The 18,698-nt window shown below is 38.9% G+C and overlaps 1 protein-coding gene and 2 long non-coding RNA genes across 3 annotated transcripts; 2 read left to right on the forward strand and 1 right to left on the reverse strand.

Moving 5' to 3' along the window:
• Nucleotides 1-1,701: 1,701 nt before the first annotated feature.
• On the reverse strand, nucleotides 1,702-5,026 carry LOC133741145 (uncharacterized). The gene is made up of 3 exons (XR_009861648.1): nucleotides 4,343-5,026; nucleotides 3,936-4,259; nucleotides 1,702-3,232 (listed from the first exon to the last, which is right to left on the reverse strand). It is a non-coding gene; the product is annotated as an uncharacterized LOC133741145 (long non-coding RNA).
• Nucleotides 5,027-8,041: 3,015 nt separating this feature from the next.
• On the forward strand, nucleotides 8,042-11,915 carry LOC133737744 (MDIS1-interacting receptor like kinase 2-like). Its single transcript, XM_062165246.1, has 2 exons — nucleotides 8,042-11,422; nucleotides 11,560-11,915. Exons 1-2 carry the CDS (start codon nucleotides 8,137-8,139, stop codon nucleotides 11,913-11,915), a joined length of 3,642 nt encoding a protein of 1,213 aa, XP_062021230.1. The 5' UTR covers nucleotides 8,042-8,136.
• Nucleotides 11,916-15,182: 3,267 nt separating this feature from the next.
• On the forward strand, nucleotides 15,183-17,112 carry LOC133740860 (uncharacterized). The gene is made up of 3 exons (XR_009861475.1): nucleotides 15,183-15,366; nucleotides 15,884-16,002; nucleotides 16,507-17,112. It is a non-coding gene; the product is annotated as an uncharacterized LOC133740860 (long non-coding RNA).
• Nucleotides 17,113-18,698: the final 1,586 nt, after the last annotated feature.

The raw sequence follows: 18,698 nt of genomic DNA on the forward strand, positions 1-18,698 counted from the left end.
TGGGTCCACTGGTTCTACTGGTGCTGGTGGATCCATCGACATCAATTTTGGGCCAGCTGGTGGATCCATTGACATCAATTTTGGGTCCACTAGTTCTACTGATGATGGTAGATCCATTAATCTCAACTTTGGTTCCACCGATTCTACTGGTAATGAAGGATTTCTTGATTTAAATTTGTTTCATATTCTTCCTCACCCTTCAATACTAATACCAGTACAACTCTTTTGGCACAACAGGAGGACAAACATCCCTGCAACAACGAGGAGGAGATCACCAGGAGGTTGAAACTCTTCCTCTGTTCCCCGTGCACGGCGAGGACGTCTTTGGTAACCCGAAGACTACTTCCGAGGAAGGTAGCGCATTTGGTTACTATTCTGGTGGCTCAGGCGGTTACAACCGTGGATCTCCAGTTTCTCTTGAGCTCAGCCTCAACCCATCCGGAGCTACTAATTAGGCTTAGTATAGCGTAGTTCCAATTTCCTTTTTGTAATATTAAATCAATAAGATGGTGTGCATGTCGTTTCTTCTTTTTTGTTAAACCAACAACAACACCAAGGATCAACCTTGGTCACCTAATACTATTTTCAAAACCATTGACAACTCTGCTGCACACATCAATCATAATGATTTATCACAAACAATCAATTAAGTTGCACAGAGGTCTAGCTAGCATCCTTAGAGTCAAACCAAACACAACAATTTTGTCGTTAGAATTAGGGTTTAATAAAGCTAAACACATCCTGAGTTAGCTAGGAAAAACCCACATCCTTAGAGTTACTCATACAAATCTTATAAAATCTCAACCATTTCCTCTATTAATTTCTCCATTAAACTTACCACAATTCATACCCTATGAATTTACGATTTAGAAACCGAATCAAACTCCATATCGCATAGTAATTCACTTGAACCACTATGGATACCCAACAATGTCACTACAATCAATACCCAAAATTGCACTTAACCATTTCTCCTAAAATCCATCACCACAGAAACACACCCTCATCTAATAACATTTACAGAGAGTTGACTCTAAATCTCCCCATTAATTACCGACCAAGATCAAATTCCATTTCAAAACTTTAAGTGTCCCGCCTACTTAAACTTAAAACACAACAACCTCAAATTCACTTCAATCCAACTCCATACTACGATCCAAAACTTAAGAAAACTAGTTCACAAAATCAATTTCCTTCACTTAAATAAAACTATGTCCACAAGTCATAGTCAGGTCAACAGACCAAGGTGTCCAAACGGAGAATTTCCAATCCAGTTGTCTTTGTGAAACGCAAAATATCAATCAAAAATGATGCTCGCAATATCAACCACGTATACAAAACATGTTCCTCGGATCTCGATTTAAATTTAGAAATACCAAAACTACCACTAGTCCCACTTCAAATAGCCCTTAAGATTGTAGGTACTCGGAGAGAACTCAAATATATAGTCGTTCGTCTCAATCACTCAAACACGAGATCAAACTCCGTTCTCGCATCTCAAACTCTGCTCAACAACTTACAAGCACATGGAAGAATTAACCACAATAATTTCTTCCCTAACCGCAACACTACTCATAACTCCACATGAGTCTAGAATCTATTCAAATGCATCTGTATGTCCAACTTAAGAAGGCAAAATTACTATCAATTAATACTCGTATCCACATCAGATACAAGCATAGGTCCACACCATGCCTTCAACCAAACACTTCTACATACAAAAGGAAACTCATTTCCATAAACAATCCTCACTGACTCATCAGAGTTAAATCCGGAGGTTTCCATTCCTCGAAGATCACAACTCGCGGAAACTAAACTTATTCTAATACGAACTTAGAAGGCAACTCTACCGTCCTACGGACATACACGCTGTCTAGACCCCATACTAAGACATACCCAATGATTATACCAATACCGAAGAGTATATGATGGGGATCCGCTGCAGACGGGCCATCACTCGGGAAGTATTGATTATCACCAAATATGTACCTTACGCTCTGATACCAAACTGTCACGCCCCGAATTTTGAATAATAAATTCAAATCCGAAACATGAATAATTACAATTACAAAATCCAAATCTCGAAACTTCGAGTTCATTATTACAATTCACTCTCACAAGCAATATTGTAAAGCTCAAATGAGCATAACACACCTCACAACGTACAATTGCTGTAAAACTCTAACAATTGCTCTAACCGCACGATCACCGTCCTGGTTCTCCTGTCCTGTAGGATTACCCGCTACACAATTTGAATAGTGTACCGGGAGTTGCAACAACACAAAACCCGGTAAGCTTTTTACAGCCAGTATGAGTAAACAAGAAAGAATTGTTGATTTATTTCTTTACAATTAATATAACTCAACACAATCACCATAAAAGGAAGGATACTCTTGAGGCTCTCTTTTAAGAACTCATTCTTAAAAGACTCAAGTATCCTCAACACTTCTCACATAAGACCCCTCACAGTCTCAAGTAACCTCAACATCACTCATACATGACCACTCACAGTCTCAAGTAACCTCAACATTTCCCTCACAACACCACTCAACAATTGGCAGACAGACTAGAGCTCTAACTGATCGTTTCCACCTACCCGGCGCGAGAGCGTGGTTCACGATTTAATACTATTCAGTTCCACCTACCCGGCGCGAGAGCGTGGGTCGCTGATAGTATGCCATGGTCACCCCGTGACCTATTGATCTCCACAGATCATAACAATTTATTGTTCCTCAACAATAAAACTCAACATCTCTCTCACTATATTGTTTCTCAACAATAAACTCAATACCCCTCACAATATATTGTTTCTCAACAATAAACTCAATACCTCTCACAATATATTGTTTCTCAACAATAAACTCAACACAACTCCAACAGTACATATTATTTCACGTAAATAATATATATACATAGACATTCGCACAGGAATGTCTATTAATACCAACTATAGTTCACACGCATTAAAGCAATAAATTCATTTTATACTTAAATTCATTTTCTTACCTGTGAGCCGCAGCCCTATGAACCGTAGTTGATCAAGTTCATATTATTTCAAAACAAATCTTTATTTCATAAACAATTTCCACACAATTACGACAAAAAAATCAATTAATTATATTCGGTTCGTAATATGAACCATGTGAGGTTTACTCACCTCTAATCCCGCTGCGTCTTCTCAACAGCTCAGAATACGATCCACAATCGTCCACCAACTTAAACCGTCAATCACCTAGTCAGATACGATCTTAACTTAGCAATCATTCATAAACCACATATATACGGAAATCCAACGGTCGGATTCTAGTTTAATAATGATCCAACGGTCAGATCAAAATTATATGATGATCCAACGGTCAGATCCTCACGGATCGCCCTTAGGATCATCCTCCAAAATTATCACGAAGATCCAACGGTCAGATCTTCTTGAATCGTCCTTACTAACATCTTCACAAAATTATACGAAAATCCGACGGTTAGATTCTCACGAATCGCCTTCCGAATCACTATTTCACAATTATACGAAGATCCAACGGTCGGATCTTCGCCCATGACCACACAAAGCCACTGGGACAGTCATAAGATCAACATAACAAAACTACAAGTCCATCGGACGGTCCGATCTTCACAGATCACAAATCGAACGATCGAAATCGATCGAAATCGTAAAATTCATAACTTAATCATACGATATCCAAAAATTGCGTATAATATATCGAAATGATCGTATTGAAATATAGAATCTGAAAATGTACAGAAACCATATTTTTGATCCCCGGAGGGGGCCGGAAAGGGCCGCCGGAGTTAGTGGCAGAGCCGCCGCCGACCACCACAAATGGTGTCGGGGCCGGGCTGCTCTTCTTCCTCTCATCATGCTTAACAACTTTCATAACTAGCACGAAGTCTGAAAATGACCGGAAGGGGTCGAAAATTACCTTGAACAGTATGAAGGTGGCCGGAATTTTCCAGAAACCGGCGAGAAACTGCAGAAAACGGCGAGCTCCAATTCGACGTAAAAACGTCAATTTAAGGCTTCGATTCCTTCTGAAGAGTTGTTAAGAAACTCAAGAAGAACTCACTGGTTCAAGAATCACAGAAAAATATGGCCTGTAGCTCGAGATATACCGATCGAAAGCTTCGGTGGTCGGAAAAATTCCAGAATTTTGCAGAATCCGGCAAGGCTCGATTTCGACGTCAAAGCTTCAATTTCAGGCCTCGATGCCTTCTAGAGAGTTGTTAATAACATCAAGGGGAACCCACTGGAAAAAGAATCAATCAAAACGATGCACTACAGCTCGAGATATACCGATCGAAAGATTTTCGTTTCGGATTGAAAACTTACCGAGCTCCGACGAACGTGAAACCGGTCACTCTAGGTGCAATCCTCCTAGTATGATGATCAGCAGGTTGAGGGGAGTTCATGAAGCCAAGGATCGGAAGTTTTGGTGGCCGGAGCTAGGAGAAAACCGGCGTTGACCAAAATCGAGCTTAAATCGGACCGGGCTTGCCGCCGCCGCTACAGGCCGTGCCGCCGTGAAAGGCTGCCACAGACAGGTGCGCAAGGACCATACGAAGCCAATGGAAGAAGTTTGGTGAGGATCGGTGGCCGGAGGAGGAAGAAATCGTCGATCGAAGTTTTGGAGGCGATTTCCGGCGGGGAACTAAAATCGCAGCAGATTTTCCAATTTTGGAAAAATCTGTTTTTATTTTTGGAAATTTCCAAAAATGGAAGCTTTATACTAAATTGGAAACTTTTTCAAAAAATCATAACTAATTCATACGAACTCCGATTTTTGCGTTCCGCATATGCACGCGATCGTATCGACGAGCTCTACAACTTTCATGAAGAAAGTTTTCCCAAATTTTGAACGTATAAAAAGTCAACTTTCGCGAGCCCCTAAATAACGTTCGTTTTTTCGAAAATTAATCGTTCGAACTAATTCCACAACTTCTCCGAGCCTCGTACTCGCTCCCACTATCGTGAAATCATTTCTAAAAATCCACGGAATTTAATTTGGATTTTTCGGGGTATTACAACAAGCAAGACCAGGTTGGTGGTGTTTATTATTTCCAGCTTATTCTGAATATTTTGATAAATTATTAATTATTCTAAGCTTCATTCAATCATTCTCATGTGCTGAATTTTTACTCCAGCTAGAATATTTAAGGGGACTATGACTGCAATATGTTTTTGGTTGAAAGATTTATGAGCTTGATTTATATAAAATGGTAATTTTTATGAGATGAAAAATGTCGTAGCTAGTAACATAGAAGGCTAAGAACTGTTCAAGGTACATGATTTTGTTTACAGATCTTGAATCTATCATATGCTAGCCTCTAGCTATGCCAGTTTTGTGTTGCAATACTATTATGAATACTAGCTATGACTTAATTTCCTTCTTCAATTTCTGTTTAAGATTCTAGACCCTAAACCCTAAACCTAGACCGACTAGCTCTGACATCATAAGTTTATATATGCTATCCTCTAGCTATACCAGTTTCTAGTTGCAATGCCATTATGAATACTAGTTCTGACTTATTTCCATCTTCACTTTGGTGTTTTAAGGTTCTAGACCTATTAGGTTCCATATTTGATTAAAATTTTCTCCTAATCTGTCACTGGAGATGTTTCATCTTCATAGAGATTCTGAGATATTCAAGCTTTCCCAGATTGAGATGGAGATCTTCCAGATTCTGCTATTTGCTAGTCTGAGACACGTCGAGGAACATCAAGTTTTAAAATTTGGATATGAAATCTAAGAATCCTTAACTTAGAACAGTAGCATCAATATTGATCACGGAATATTAATGAAGGCAAGCCTTATCACTAGACAACTCAAGAGCTACGAATATGCTTAATTAATCAGGTTTTGAGATGCAGTTGTTATATTTGATCTGATCATTATGACTTTGTAACTGAGAATTGGGAATTTCTGTTATATAAGCATGCATGTGTGCTTATATTTACAGGCATGAGTTACAAATCTTAGTTGGAACTTAGTCATTATCATAGTATATCAGTATTAATCATGGTGTTTGAATTTATTATCTGTTTAATCCTCACATGCATGTTTGGCTCTAAAAAAGTGACCAAATGCATATATGCTCTTTCAAATAAGATAAATGCTAATGCATAATCATTGTAAACCTATTAACTAGAAAAGCAGAACTATGGCCACTTTCTCGACTAAATTAGTTAGTTAATTCATATTGCTTTTAGTCACAGGGTTAGGAGTTTGTGCACTAGCTGGCCAGAAATAAAAAAGAGGCATGTACCTGGGCACTTAACCATTTAAAACGTGAAAGGAAAAACACTCTTAAGTGGAATTACACTATTACATTCATAATAGAAAAGAAAGAAAGAAAAAAGTGGAATTACTATTGTCCAGCATTTTGCTTATAGGTTAGATTTTAGAAAGAACTGACATTTCCTGTTTGCATAGTCTGCCTGCTATGTGTGAGTCTCTCAAAACTTTACAGATAAGTAACGAAACCTACCTCTTACTTCATAATGGACCTATAGACTATTTTCGAATGCTCATTATCCCTTTTGAATTTTTGAATTTCTTACATTTATGTGCTCGTGCTATTACTTACATTTATAATGATGATGCACATGCTTTAGTCAATGGCGTGCTTCATTGGTCTCAATCTCATGTCGACTATTTGATTGTGTTGTTTGACATGTCCAGTGAAATATTTGGCGAGATAAAGATACCTGAAGTTTTGAGAGATATTTGCTTTATTTCCAAATATGAGGAATCCCTGGCCTTTTTTGAGCGATCAGATATAGAAGTGCTTATGAAAAGTTTGATATGTGGGTGATTCAAGAGTATGCTGTACGTGGTGGAGAAGTACATGTGTTTTGAATTAGTTCCCAAAATAAGAGTGTGCTTAAAAATTATTAACTAAAAGTCAAGTTGTGTTCAAGGTGCCTGGGGTTAGATTGTTAGAGAGAGTCGAGTAGTAGTGCTCAATTTGAGGGAACTAGTATGATGCCTCATTTCGTGCAGGGGCACATCTTACTTGACCAACACAATGCCATTTCGTACGAAATGCAAGACCAGGTTGGTTGGAATATTTTTCTCTTCTGTTTTGTTCTTTTCTTGTTTATTTATTTGTTTATTTATTAAATTATGCCCTATTATTTGCAGCTTATATTGAGATTTTTTTTTCTTTTGAATTTATTCTAAGATTCATTCAGTCATTCTCATGTATTGAATGAGAATTAAGGGGAGTAGGAATGCAATTAATATGCATGTTTTGATACAGATGATTGTATGTTTCATTTATTTGTAAATTTGTAAATTTGTTGTCTTACTGGAAAATTAGTAGTCCAGCTAGAACTCTACTTTAGAGACATGAGAGGGGAACGATCTGTTGTGATATTAACATAGAAGGTTAGATCTTGTTCAAGTTATGTGATTTTGTTCACACATATTATGATTATATCATTGCTACCCTCTAGCTATGCCAGCGTCTCCTTGAAATACCATAATGAATACATAATCAAATCAAAATGGATGTTAGGAGTTAGGACTAGCTCTGGCTTAATTTCCATATTCAGTTTGTGTTTAAGATTGCAGACTCAGTAGAATCCTTATACTGTAGTATTAAGCTTTTCCCATACGTGGAAACTATGGAATATTTCAATCTCTGTAGAAACTCTAGGCCTATTAGTTCATCAAACCAAAAAATATACGAAGCTTCACACAGAAACAATTATAATATGCATAAGCAACAAACAGGTAATAACAATCACAAAGAAACCACACAATCCACTAGGCATATGATAGGATGACTAAGTAACTAGCATGTTGAAAGAAAAGAAACAACCTTGATTACAACAACTATAAGTCATCTTCCAAGAGTCCAGAGGAAAAATCCAATGTTGAAGAGTCTAAGTCATCACAAAAGGAATTGATTTATACTGGAGAACAAAACTTCACTCTCAAGTCATATTCTATATGAATTACAATAATTAATTATCTGAATTTTCTAACCAACCAACCATCTGCAGTATATTTCTTGTTTGCATATTCTGCATGCTATACTATTGTTAGTAATCTCATCTGAACAATTTAGAGAAGTAACCACATTAATCTGAGAGATATAACAGTAAAGCTGATCAACACCATGAAAGGAGTTCAGAAGCCTCCTCCTCTTCTTGTCCTTCATATTCTCTTAATCTCTTTGCATCTATTGAAGGCCTCCTCATCACCAGGAGCAGAGGCTGAAGCTCTCATAAGCTGGAAGAACAGCTTTGATTATGCACCACCTTCTCTCAATTCGTGGTCCTTCACAAACATAAACAACCTCTGCTACTGGACTGCCATTGTGTGCGATCCCAACACCAAAACAGTCTCTGAAATTGATCTCTCAAATTTCAGCATCACTGCAACACTAACTGAGTTCAATTTCAACAAGTTTCTCGATCTCATTCTTTTCAACCTCAACGGTAACAGTTTCACAGGGTCTATACCATCTTCCATTGGCAACCTTGGCAAGCTAGAAGTCTTGGATTTGGGCAACAATCTGTTTGGACAGGAAGTGCCTGCGGAAATAGGCAAGTTAACGGAGCTTCAGTTTCTAAGTCTCTCCAACAACAATCTCAATGGTAGCATTCCTTACCAGCTGGACAATCTCAAAAAGGTACAATATTTGCTTCTTGGAAGTAACCACTTAGAGCCTGCTGATTGGTCTAAATTCTCAGGCTTTCCTGTTTTGACATACCTTGATCTTTGTTTGAACAGTTTAGATTCAGAATTCCCAGAATTTATATCTGAATGTAGGAATTTGACATTCCTGGATTTGTCTCAAAATGCTTTGACTGGTCAAATACCAGAATTGGTATTTACCAATCTGGTCAAGCTTGAATATCTCAATCTCACCAATAACCAATTCCAAGGGCCAATGCCATATAACTTTCCCAACCTCAAACATCTTTATTTGGGAGTGAACGACTTTAGTGGTCCAATTCCTGAAGATATAAGTTTGTTATCTGGTCTGGAAATTTTTGAAGTGCTTAGCAATTCCCTTGAAGGCAAAATCCCATCCTCTGTAGGCCAACTCAAGCAGCTTCAGCACCTTGACCTTAGAGACAATTCCTTGAACTCTTCAATCCCTTCTGAGCTTGGTTCTTGTACGAACCTCACTTTCTTGGCATTGGCTTTGAATAAACTCAATGGGGAACTGCCTCTGTCCTTGTCCAATCTCAACAGCTTGATGGAGTTGGAGTTATCTGATAATCTGTTTACTGGGCCAATCTTGCCTTCTCTGGTCTCCAATTGGACTAAAATGATCTCTTTGCAGCTCCAAAACAATAGCTTCAGTGGGAATATTCCACCAGAATTAGGCCTGTTAACGAAACTTGATCTCCTCTGGCTGCATAACAACAATTTCTCTGGATCAATTCCCTCAGAGATAGGAAACTTGCAAGTTCTGACAAATTTGAGTCTCTCTAGAAACCAGCTCTCTGGGCCGATTCCTATGAAATTCTGGAACCTCACAAATCTTCAATACGTGGACTTCTTCAACAACAATCTCTGCGGCACAATCCCCCCAGAGATTGGAAACATGAGTTCCATAGTTTCCTTTGATGTCTGCACAAACCAACTTGAAGGGGAGTTGCCAAAAACTATTTCTTACCTCAGAAAACTAGAGCAGTTTTTCGTTTTCAGTAATAGGTTTTCCGGGACCATTCCCCGTGATTTCGGGAAGTATAGTCCTAACTTGAGAGCTGTTAGCTTATGGCAGAACAGCTTCTCTGGAGAATTGCCGCCTGAGTTGTGTAGTGGATTTGCTTTGCAAAGATTGAGAGTGCACATGAACAACTTCACAGGGCCATTGCCTGAGTGCTTGAGAAATTGTTCAGCATTAACAATTGTCCGGCTGGAAGTAAACCAATTCACCGGAAACATTACCAATGCATTTGGTGTTCATCCCCGTCTTGCATCAATTCATCTTAGTCAAAACAAGTTCGTTGGTCAACTCTCGCCACAATGGGGAGAATGCAAAAACATCGCGGATATGCAAATGGACGGAAATAGAATTTCTGGTCAAATCCCACCTGAGTTTGGTCAGTTGACACAATTGCAGTATTTAAACCTAGGCTCTAATGAACTCAGTGGGGAATTTCCAGTTTCCATTGGGAATCTAAGCTTGTTGTTCACTCTTAATCTCAGCAGGAACAACTTGACGGGAACTATCCCTTATGTTCTAGGCGAATTGACTAAGCTCGAGCTTCTTGATTTGTCTGATAATAATTTTACAGGGGTATTACCAGTCGACCCTGGAACGTTTGAGAGGTTAACAAGCTTGAACATAAGCCACAACAAATTATCAGGTGGAATACCAGAGGAGATTGGTAATCTACACCTGCAATACTTGTTGGACCTAAGCAGCAATACATTCTCCGGATCACTACCATTAAACCTTGCCAAGCTTATAATGCTGGAGATTCTTAATGTCTCGCATAACCAACTCTCCGGGAATATCCCATCAACATTTTCCAGAATGGTTAGTCTTGTCGGCATTGATTTTTCTTACAACAACTTGACAGGTCCAATTCCAACTGGTGGCATTTTCCAAAAGAAGCTTCCTAATAATGCTTTCATTGGAAATAGTGGTTTGTGTGGTGAAACAGAGGGACTAACTCCATGCACTTCGGGTCTCAGAAACTCCAACAAGAACATTCTTGTTGGCGTCCTTGTTCCCATTTGTGGTTTATTGCTGCTGGTGACCATATCTGCTGTAATCCTTAAGTTCTGCAAGAAATCAAAGCCTGGAGAAATCGATCATCCTAAGATGTCTAAAAGTTTTGATTCAAGTATTTGGGGAAGACATGGTAAACTTACATTTTCTAAAATCATCACTGCCACCGAGAACTTTGATGAAAAGTACCTCATTGGAAGAGGAGGTTTTGGAAGTGTCTACAAGGCTGTGTTGGACAGAGGCAGAGTCGTTGCAGTTAAGAAATTGAATATGTCAGTAGATTCTAGTGACGACATTCCAGAATTGAATCGCAAGAGTTTTGAGAATGAGATAAGAACCTTGACAGAAGTGAGGCACAGAAATGTAATAAAACTTTATGGTTTCTGTTCCTGGAAGGGGTGCTTGTACTTGGTGTATGAATATGCAGAGAGAGGCAGTTTGAAAATGGTATTGTATGGAGTGGAGGGCGAATCAGATGTACTTGGCTGGGGCACAAGGGTGAAAATTGTGCAAGGAATAGCTCATGCTATTTCTCACTTGCATAATGACTGCTCTCACCAAATCGTTCACCGTGACATAACTTTGAGCAACATATTACTAGATCGGGATTTTGTGCCACGCCTATCAGACTTTGGAATAGCTAGACTATTGAGCTCAGATTCCTCAAACTGGACTGCTGTAGCGGGGTCTTATGGCTACATGGCTCCAGGTATCAGTCATTCAATAATCTTATAACTTTGTATTTCATTTATAAAGATGTTTATACTCGCCCATTAGCATTAATGTTTTATATATGTATGTGATGGGAAAATGTTGTTTGATTTTGTTATTTTAATGTGCATGCAGAGCTCGCATTCACAATGCAAGTGACATATAAGTGTGATGTATACAGCTTTGGAGTGGTGGCATTAGAAATCATGATGGGAAGGCATCCAGGGGAGCTACTGACTTCTCTATCGGAAAATGGAGATATGCTTTTGAAGGATTTGCTAGACCAACGACTTCCGTCTCCTTCAGGTCAATTAGCAGGGCGAGTGGTTTCCATGGTGACATTGGCCTTGGCCTGCGCTAGCACTAATCCGGATTCACGACCCACTACGCATTATGTGGCAAAAGAACTATCGTTGACCAGGACCTGGATTTGCCTCTCTGAGCCGTTAGCCACGATAACCATCAATAAGTTGGCAAGTTTTCATAACTAGAAGTGGCTGAAATAAAAAAACGGTTTAACAACTAAATCCCTTCTCCAAAATTGAAAGAGTCTTGCATTTCCTCTAGTTTCTTGTTATTTGGTGAATAAAAGTATTATTCTAGTGCCAGAGATGTAAGGTATAATTATTAAGGAGTATTTCTGTTGATGTAAAACTTAAATAACTGGTACAGCTGTACTATATCTTAAGTTAGTTCATCATGTCTTGTGGTATAAATTTCAATTACAATTTCTTGTGGGTTGCTTTCGTTTGCGTTTTCAATTCTGACATATTAGGGATCACACTATATTGAAGTTATACAGAAGAGAATTTCTACTTGGGCAGTGTATTAGTGCAATACACATGGAGTAGCTCCAAGTTCTATGGTAGTAGTGTAGTACAAGTGACTTGAAGTAGTGTACAGTATTTTTTTTTTTTTTTTTTTTTCATCCTGCTTTTTCATATATGTAACTTTTAATCTGCTAATGTTTATGATCAGGAATTTAGCAACATACACAGTCTGATGTATGAAAAAACAGGAAACTTCATTATTACTCCAAAAAAAAAAAAGACACTAAGTTAGAGAAAGAGAGCAGCTGCGCTAGGGTTTTCAAAAAATTCCTTGCCTCCGTCCGACACGGCGTCCACGGCGCGTCCATGGACGCCGTCGTCGGACGGGCGTTGTTGTTGATAAGTGAGCGTGGTGCCCGAGATCTTGGAGGAGTCGCTCTAGATCGATGGCAGGTGATAGGAGAGTTCGGTGCCTGCGTCTGGTGGTGGTCTGATTCTCGCTGGCGTGGTTGGAGGCTAGTGCTGTCGCCGGGTCTGCCGGAGGTCGCCTAGTCCAGAGCTGTCGGAGACGGTTGTTCGGTGGTTGCTGTGATGTGGATGGGTGCACTGAATCATCCCAGATTCGATTTGGATCGGGTGGTTTCTTGGGTTGGTGGAGATCAGGCCGTGCTGCGCTGGTGTTGGTGTGGCCGTGTTAGGCGAGCGCGTGAGGTGGAGCAGCTATCATGGGGCAACCGGGTCGGCGGAGTGCTGGAGATGGTGGCCCAACGATGGTCGTGGTGCGAACAAGGCAGGGGACAGTCGGCGGTGGTTTTGCTTGAATTGGACTGGGCCATACATGGCTCTGATCTCTTTGATAGGGCTTGGGTTTGGGCTATCCTATTGGGCCCTGCCTTGGCTTATAGTTTATTTCTAGTTTTTGTTTCTTTATGTTGTTTAGTATGGTCGCGCTTCTTGCGAGCAATAAATCCATATATTTGTTGTGTAGGGCTAGTCGGGCTTTTTGCCTGGGTGTGCACTCAAAGTGCCTTGTCTGCTCTAGGTAGGCGGCGAGTCTCTTGCTTCGTGAAATGGTCGCTACCTCCTAGTGGCAGGGTGAGACTGAGTGTCGTCGGATTTATTTTTCGGCGGCAACATAGGAGGAAAGCTGTGCTAAAGCTAGTAATTATGCTATGTTGTAATCGGGTTACATATCGAGTTATCTTTCTGCTATGTTAAAGCAAATGGAGTAGCTACTTGTGCACTCTTTGCTAGTTGGTGCTTGTTAGAATACAAGTCTCCTGTAGAGCTTTCTGATATTATTTCAGAAAATACTCTAGATGCTTATTGTAATCAGGGGTTTAGGCTCAATGTCCCCTCTTTGTATTCGATAGTTTCATTAATCAAGGCTTGAGGGGAGCCGCACCAGCCCTTTATTCAAAAAAAAATAAAAAAAATTAAAGAGTTATTAATTAATAAAGGGAAACATTTACAGTCTGATGTTAGATTTATAGCTCCAACAGTGTGACGTAGCAAGAAAGTCTTTCTATATATTGGTATACAACTAAAGCAATTGTACAACTATAAGTTAGTTTGGAGACTTATCATCATATTAAAATGGGTCCTTGACCCAAAGCACTAAAATGAGCCAAAATTATCTCACTTACCCCAGCAACAGATTTTTATTCCCACTTACCCAATTTAAAATAAAATGACAACTTTGCCCTCGACCTATTTAATGAATTACATCCATGCCATCGATCTCTCTATCCTCTCTCTCTCATCCTCCCCCGATCTGCATTCTCTCTCTCTCTCTCTCTCTCTCTCTCTCTCTCTCTCTCTCTCTCTCTCTCTCTCTCTCTCTCTCTCTCTCTCTCTCTCTCTCTCTCTCTCTCTCTCTCTCCGCCATTGTTAATTCCCTCATACCTCAATCTCTCCTCATTTCACCCCCCGATCTTCGACACCGATCCAAATCTCAATTCTTCGATTTCCATTAGATCTGAACAACCAAGAACTGCAGAAAGTATCACCCGGTGGTCGACGATGTCGAAGCCGACTGAGATGACGAGTTCCAAGGCCAGAGGGGCTGCAAGTATCTCTCGGTGGTCGGCGACGATGATTTTCGGTCACACCAACTCTCTCCGATCATTGCCATTAAGAAATTCAAACAGTCCTTCCTCTTCGGCAACCCCGAGGCCGCAATGAAAGTCGAGGCTCGTCGGAGAAGCCTGCAATCATCGCAATTGCAGCACCGACTCGGACGTCATCAGATTACCATAGAGGGAGGAGACTTCGCCACCGGAGCCGGGCCGCTCTCTCTCCCGTCCAAAATCCAATTCCGGCTCCTCCAAATTCTGATTCTGGTTTTGGACTTCGACGTGCAACACGGACTGCGACTCTGACAGCTATATCTCTCTCACCTGTTTTTATCTTTCTTTCGCTGTGTTTTTGTATGTGTATTGTTGAATCGTTCGTTTTTGGTTGATCGGAAAAGATTGGAGATGAACGGAAGAAGATAAATCGAGTACTGTGACTTCTCCACTAGAAGTAGCTCACAAACATATGCAAGTGGGGGCCGTGGGTGGAAGACAGTATAATATAAATGGCATCGAGTTTTTTATGACACACGGCACGTTGCCCTTTTTCTCATTGTTGGATATTTTTTTTTCTTCTATTGCGACTCAGCTCAGGGAGCTTTGGGTTTTTCTGAGGTTAGAAGTTTGATGTTTTTGAGAATTAATATAAATGGCATCGAGTTTTTTGCTCTTGAAAGAAAAAAAAGATGTCTATTGCTCCCCAATAGACGTCTATTGGGGGGCAATAAATATTTTGAATTGATGTAATCTCCTCGTTTTTTTTCTTTAATCAAAGTTTTATTTGTGTAGTTTTAGGAAGATTAATTACCATTTCGGTAATCTAAACGTCTATTGGGGGGCAATAGACGTCTACTGGGGGGCAATACATGGCTGATAGTCGTCTATTGGGGGGCAATACATGACTGATGGTCTATGAATTTTTTTCCGAGTTAGTTGTGTACTAGAGGAATGCCGCAACTCAGTTTGTTTCTTTTTATAGGTTGGGCTAAAAGGAGAAGCTATGAATCTCGGTTCCCCAACTTCCACCTCTATCTGCAGTGAATTGGAGGAGGGTGTTTATAGGGACACAAAATCAACAGCCACTGACTTGGTATAAGGTATGAATTGAGAACTAGAAATATTGAGTACCAACTAAACATTTTCATTCTTGTTCCTTTATTATCATAAAGCAATTTTGGATAACAGTGATACTTGAACCCTCCTGCCAATATTGAGTACCAATATTATCATAGAGAAATATTGTGTAGACATGCTATGTTGTGTTTTGAATTTATGTTGAGATAGATAGAGAATGCTATAGTTATAGCTTTGTAATGGATTGGATTAGTTTTGGAGAATGAGAATGTCTACTAATAATATGAGTTGTTAAATGAAAATGCAAGAAAAAGAGTAGAGCTTTATCACCTTGGTATTCACTATTTGACAATTGTTGGATTAAGTTGGGCAAGAATTTGAGTCCATAACATTGATGGTTTTGGTAATTTAAAGACAAGTCTATTATCTTGTGCTTCTGCCAAAGAAAGACAAATCTATTGTCCTTATCATGTTCTCATTTTCAGTTTTCTGCATTTATCTGATGGTTGTCTCTTCCTGATCAATGTCTTTTTGTTTCAGCTGGAGACTACATCACCGCCTTGAGTTTGCTGGATTTCAATACCTTGGTAGACCAGTGAGTCCAGTGAGTTGACTCCCCCTCTCCCTCCTCCTCCAGTCCTCCCTTCCCAACCAAAAAGGTCCTAGTTTCAATACTAAATAAATAGTACGTTCTTATTATGTGTTCTGGATTTTAAGTAAGTGTTGTGACAGTTTTAGCAGTTGTATATGTATGGACTAGATGCTATAGAGTAAATTGATAAATGATAGAATTGTCAATGGAGTCTAAAGATATAGGTTCTTAGAGATAATGTATGATGACTACCACATCTCATATTTTAATGCAATTTTCCTTGAGTCTAAAGATATAGGTTCTTTGGTTTGTTTTTGTTAAGTTTCAGCTCTTCTATTTAGGATCATATATTGGTTAAAACTCAAGGTAGAAAAGAGGTTCTGCAAATGTGAATTTGTGTTTCCGAGTTTCTGACCCAGTTGAACTTTTACTGAAAACTGTACAGTTCAGTTGGGAATTTGAAGTTATTATATTCTTACAGATTGCAGTAGACATCTTAAGGATTGTTTCAGAATTGGAATCTCCTAAAAATGATTTTTCTAGAATTACTTATGATTTTTCAAAGTTGCAGGTCTGCTACAGGAATTTCTGAACACAGCAATACTGGGTGTTAAACTATCTTTGTTTCTTGGAAAATAGAACACTGGGTTTCTTATGCCTAAGGTGTTTGTTGAAATGCGTAGCTGAAATTTCCTGTCAGACTTCTTTAACATCTTATATCCCATTTTGGTAACTGGTATAATTTTAAGCCCAAGTTGTTCATGTTTTGTCTCTTGGATCTTCTTTAAACAGCAGCCTACAGTTTACTAATTTCCAGTTTCCAGGTCATCAGTTGCATATTTTTACTTCTACTTATGGATGTAGGTTATGGAGAGCACCTGTGGATTCCACTTACTCCTAGAATGGTAGACATGCTCAGTGAATAAGCTAAAGTAAACAAAGCAGGCCCTGAGCCTTTGTTCTCTGTTAATTATATGCAGCATCTCAGCAAGGAAAATTTCTGTTCTAGGACACTATAGGATGCCGGAAAGGGATCACTATCACATTTGCTTTAGTTATAGGCATGGTTAATGTGCAATGGACACGTTTTATGGACAAGTCTATATTTTTTGGGTTTTATGTATTTATAGGCACCTAGGCAGTGTTAATTCCTTGTAAATGTTGGGATGAATATTGCTTATGGAATGAAATGGTTTTTGGAATCAAGGATGTGTTGTTCAATTGTACCGAATGTATGTCTTCTCTTCTATCTCAGACAATTCAACACCAACAATAAACCATTGTCTAACAAATGAACATGAAGAAAAAAGAAAGAAAAAACTGTTGTCTGAATCATCTATCTACAATAGTTATTAAACATATTTTGTTTTAGGATGCAATAACACACAATGGCTTTAACAACTTTTCTGTTGTCTGGTTCAAAGTCAGTCAATAGTATTCAATTACTTTGCTGATTTCCAAGCGTCCTTCAGACAACAGTTTTTTACAAAAAAATGTTCTCCAACTGTTCTTTACACGTCCCATCCTTTCAGGATCTGCCAACTGAAATTGCTTTGCACAAGAGTGAAGGTACCAACTCTGTTGTTCTTTGTGGTATTCAGACAACAGACTGGGTAGTAACTGCTGTTGTACTAAATTTTATCAGACGACAGTTTTCTGATATTGTCTGATTCATGTATCAGACGGCATTGAGATAGACAACAGCAAACCTTATAATCAGACGACAGTGAAAAACTGTCGTCTAATTCCGATATTAGTGTAGTGTTACCATGATTTTTGTTTAAGATCGTATAGATATATACTAGGGATATTACTCCAGTTCATAGCAATTTCATGAGCCGAACCTGTTAATTTTCTCCATCTTCATCGAAATTGTACAGCGCGCAGAGAATTAAACTTGAGTTGTACTAGTACACCAAGCAAGATTGTTACAATACTTGTTGCATGCTGAAGATACATAGTAGTACGTGGCTGGAGGAAGCATTAAGCCGGTTTTAGATGCCATGCTATTAACCCGGTTTTAGATGCCGCATTCTCTACTGATAGAAATCATGATGTGCCAGTCCAAGTGTGAGGTTTAAAATTACTTTTTGTCCTCGTATTATTCCGAAATGAAAATTTGAGAAGTGAAATTGCTTATGTTGTGCCTCTCTCAGTCTCTCACTCTTTGTAACATAAAGGGTTATGATGGGTCATAAATTTATATAATTTTGTCTTCTTGCAAATAATCAAGCGGTTGTCTTACTTTATTTTTTTTTTGTTACATTAGAGAAAAATCGAACTCTGATTTAGCCTAGTCACAACCTAGTTCTTAACCCTAACTCACCACTTGAGCTAACTCTAAGAGCTTAAATAATCGGTCGTTTTTGTCTGTTTAGGTAAAATAAAATATGAGATTTTTAAAGAGTTATTTTTTGAAATTTTACTCCCTCTTGCCTTTTACATCAAAATTGATTTCAATCATATGAATTCAAATTTGCTCACCACATCACTAAATGTGGTGATATCACCATCCTATGAAAATTTGCCACGTCGTATAGATTTTAACCATATGGTTAACTTTAATAAAAAATCTCATTAATTAAATATTTTATTACTTTTTTAATAAAACATAAAAGCCTCTTTCAGGGCCTACTTCACTCCTTCTCTTTCTCAAAAAAAAAAAAAAAAAAAGGCTTCACTCCTTCTGCAATTCTCTCCCTGTTTCTTCTAAATTGCCATCACTATCTCTCTCACCCACCATCACCACCACCATAGCCACAC

This window comes from Rosa rugosa, chromosome 3 (assembly GCF_958449725.1).
Source record: "Rosa rugosa chromosome 3, drRosRugo1.1, whole genome shotgun sequence".
In the NCBI taxonomy this organism is placed as follows: domain Eukaryota; kingdom Viridiplantae; phylum Streptophyta; class Magnoliopsida; order Rosales; family Rosaceae; genus Rosa; species Rosa rugosa.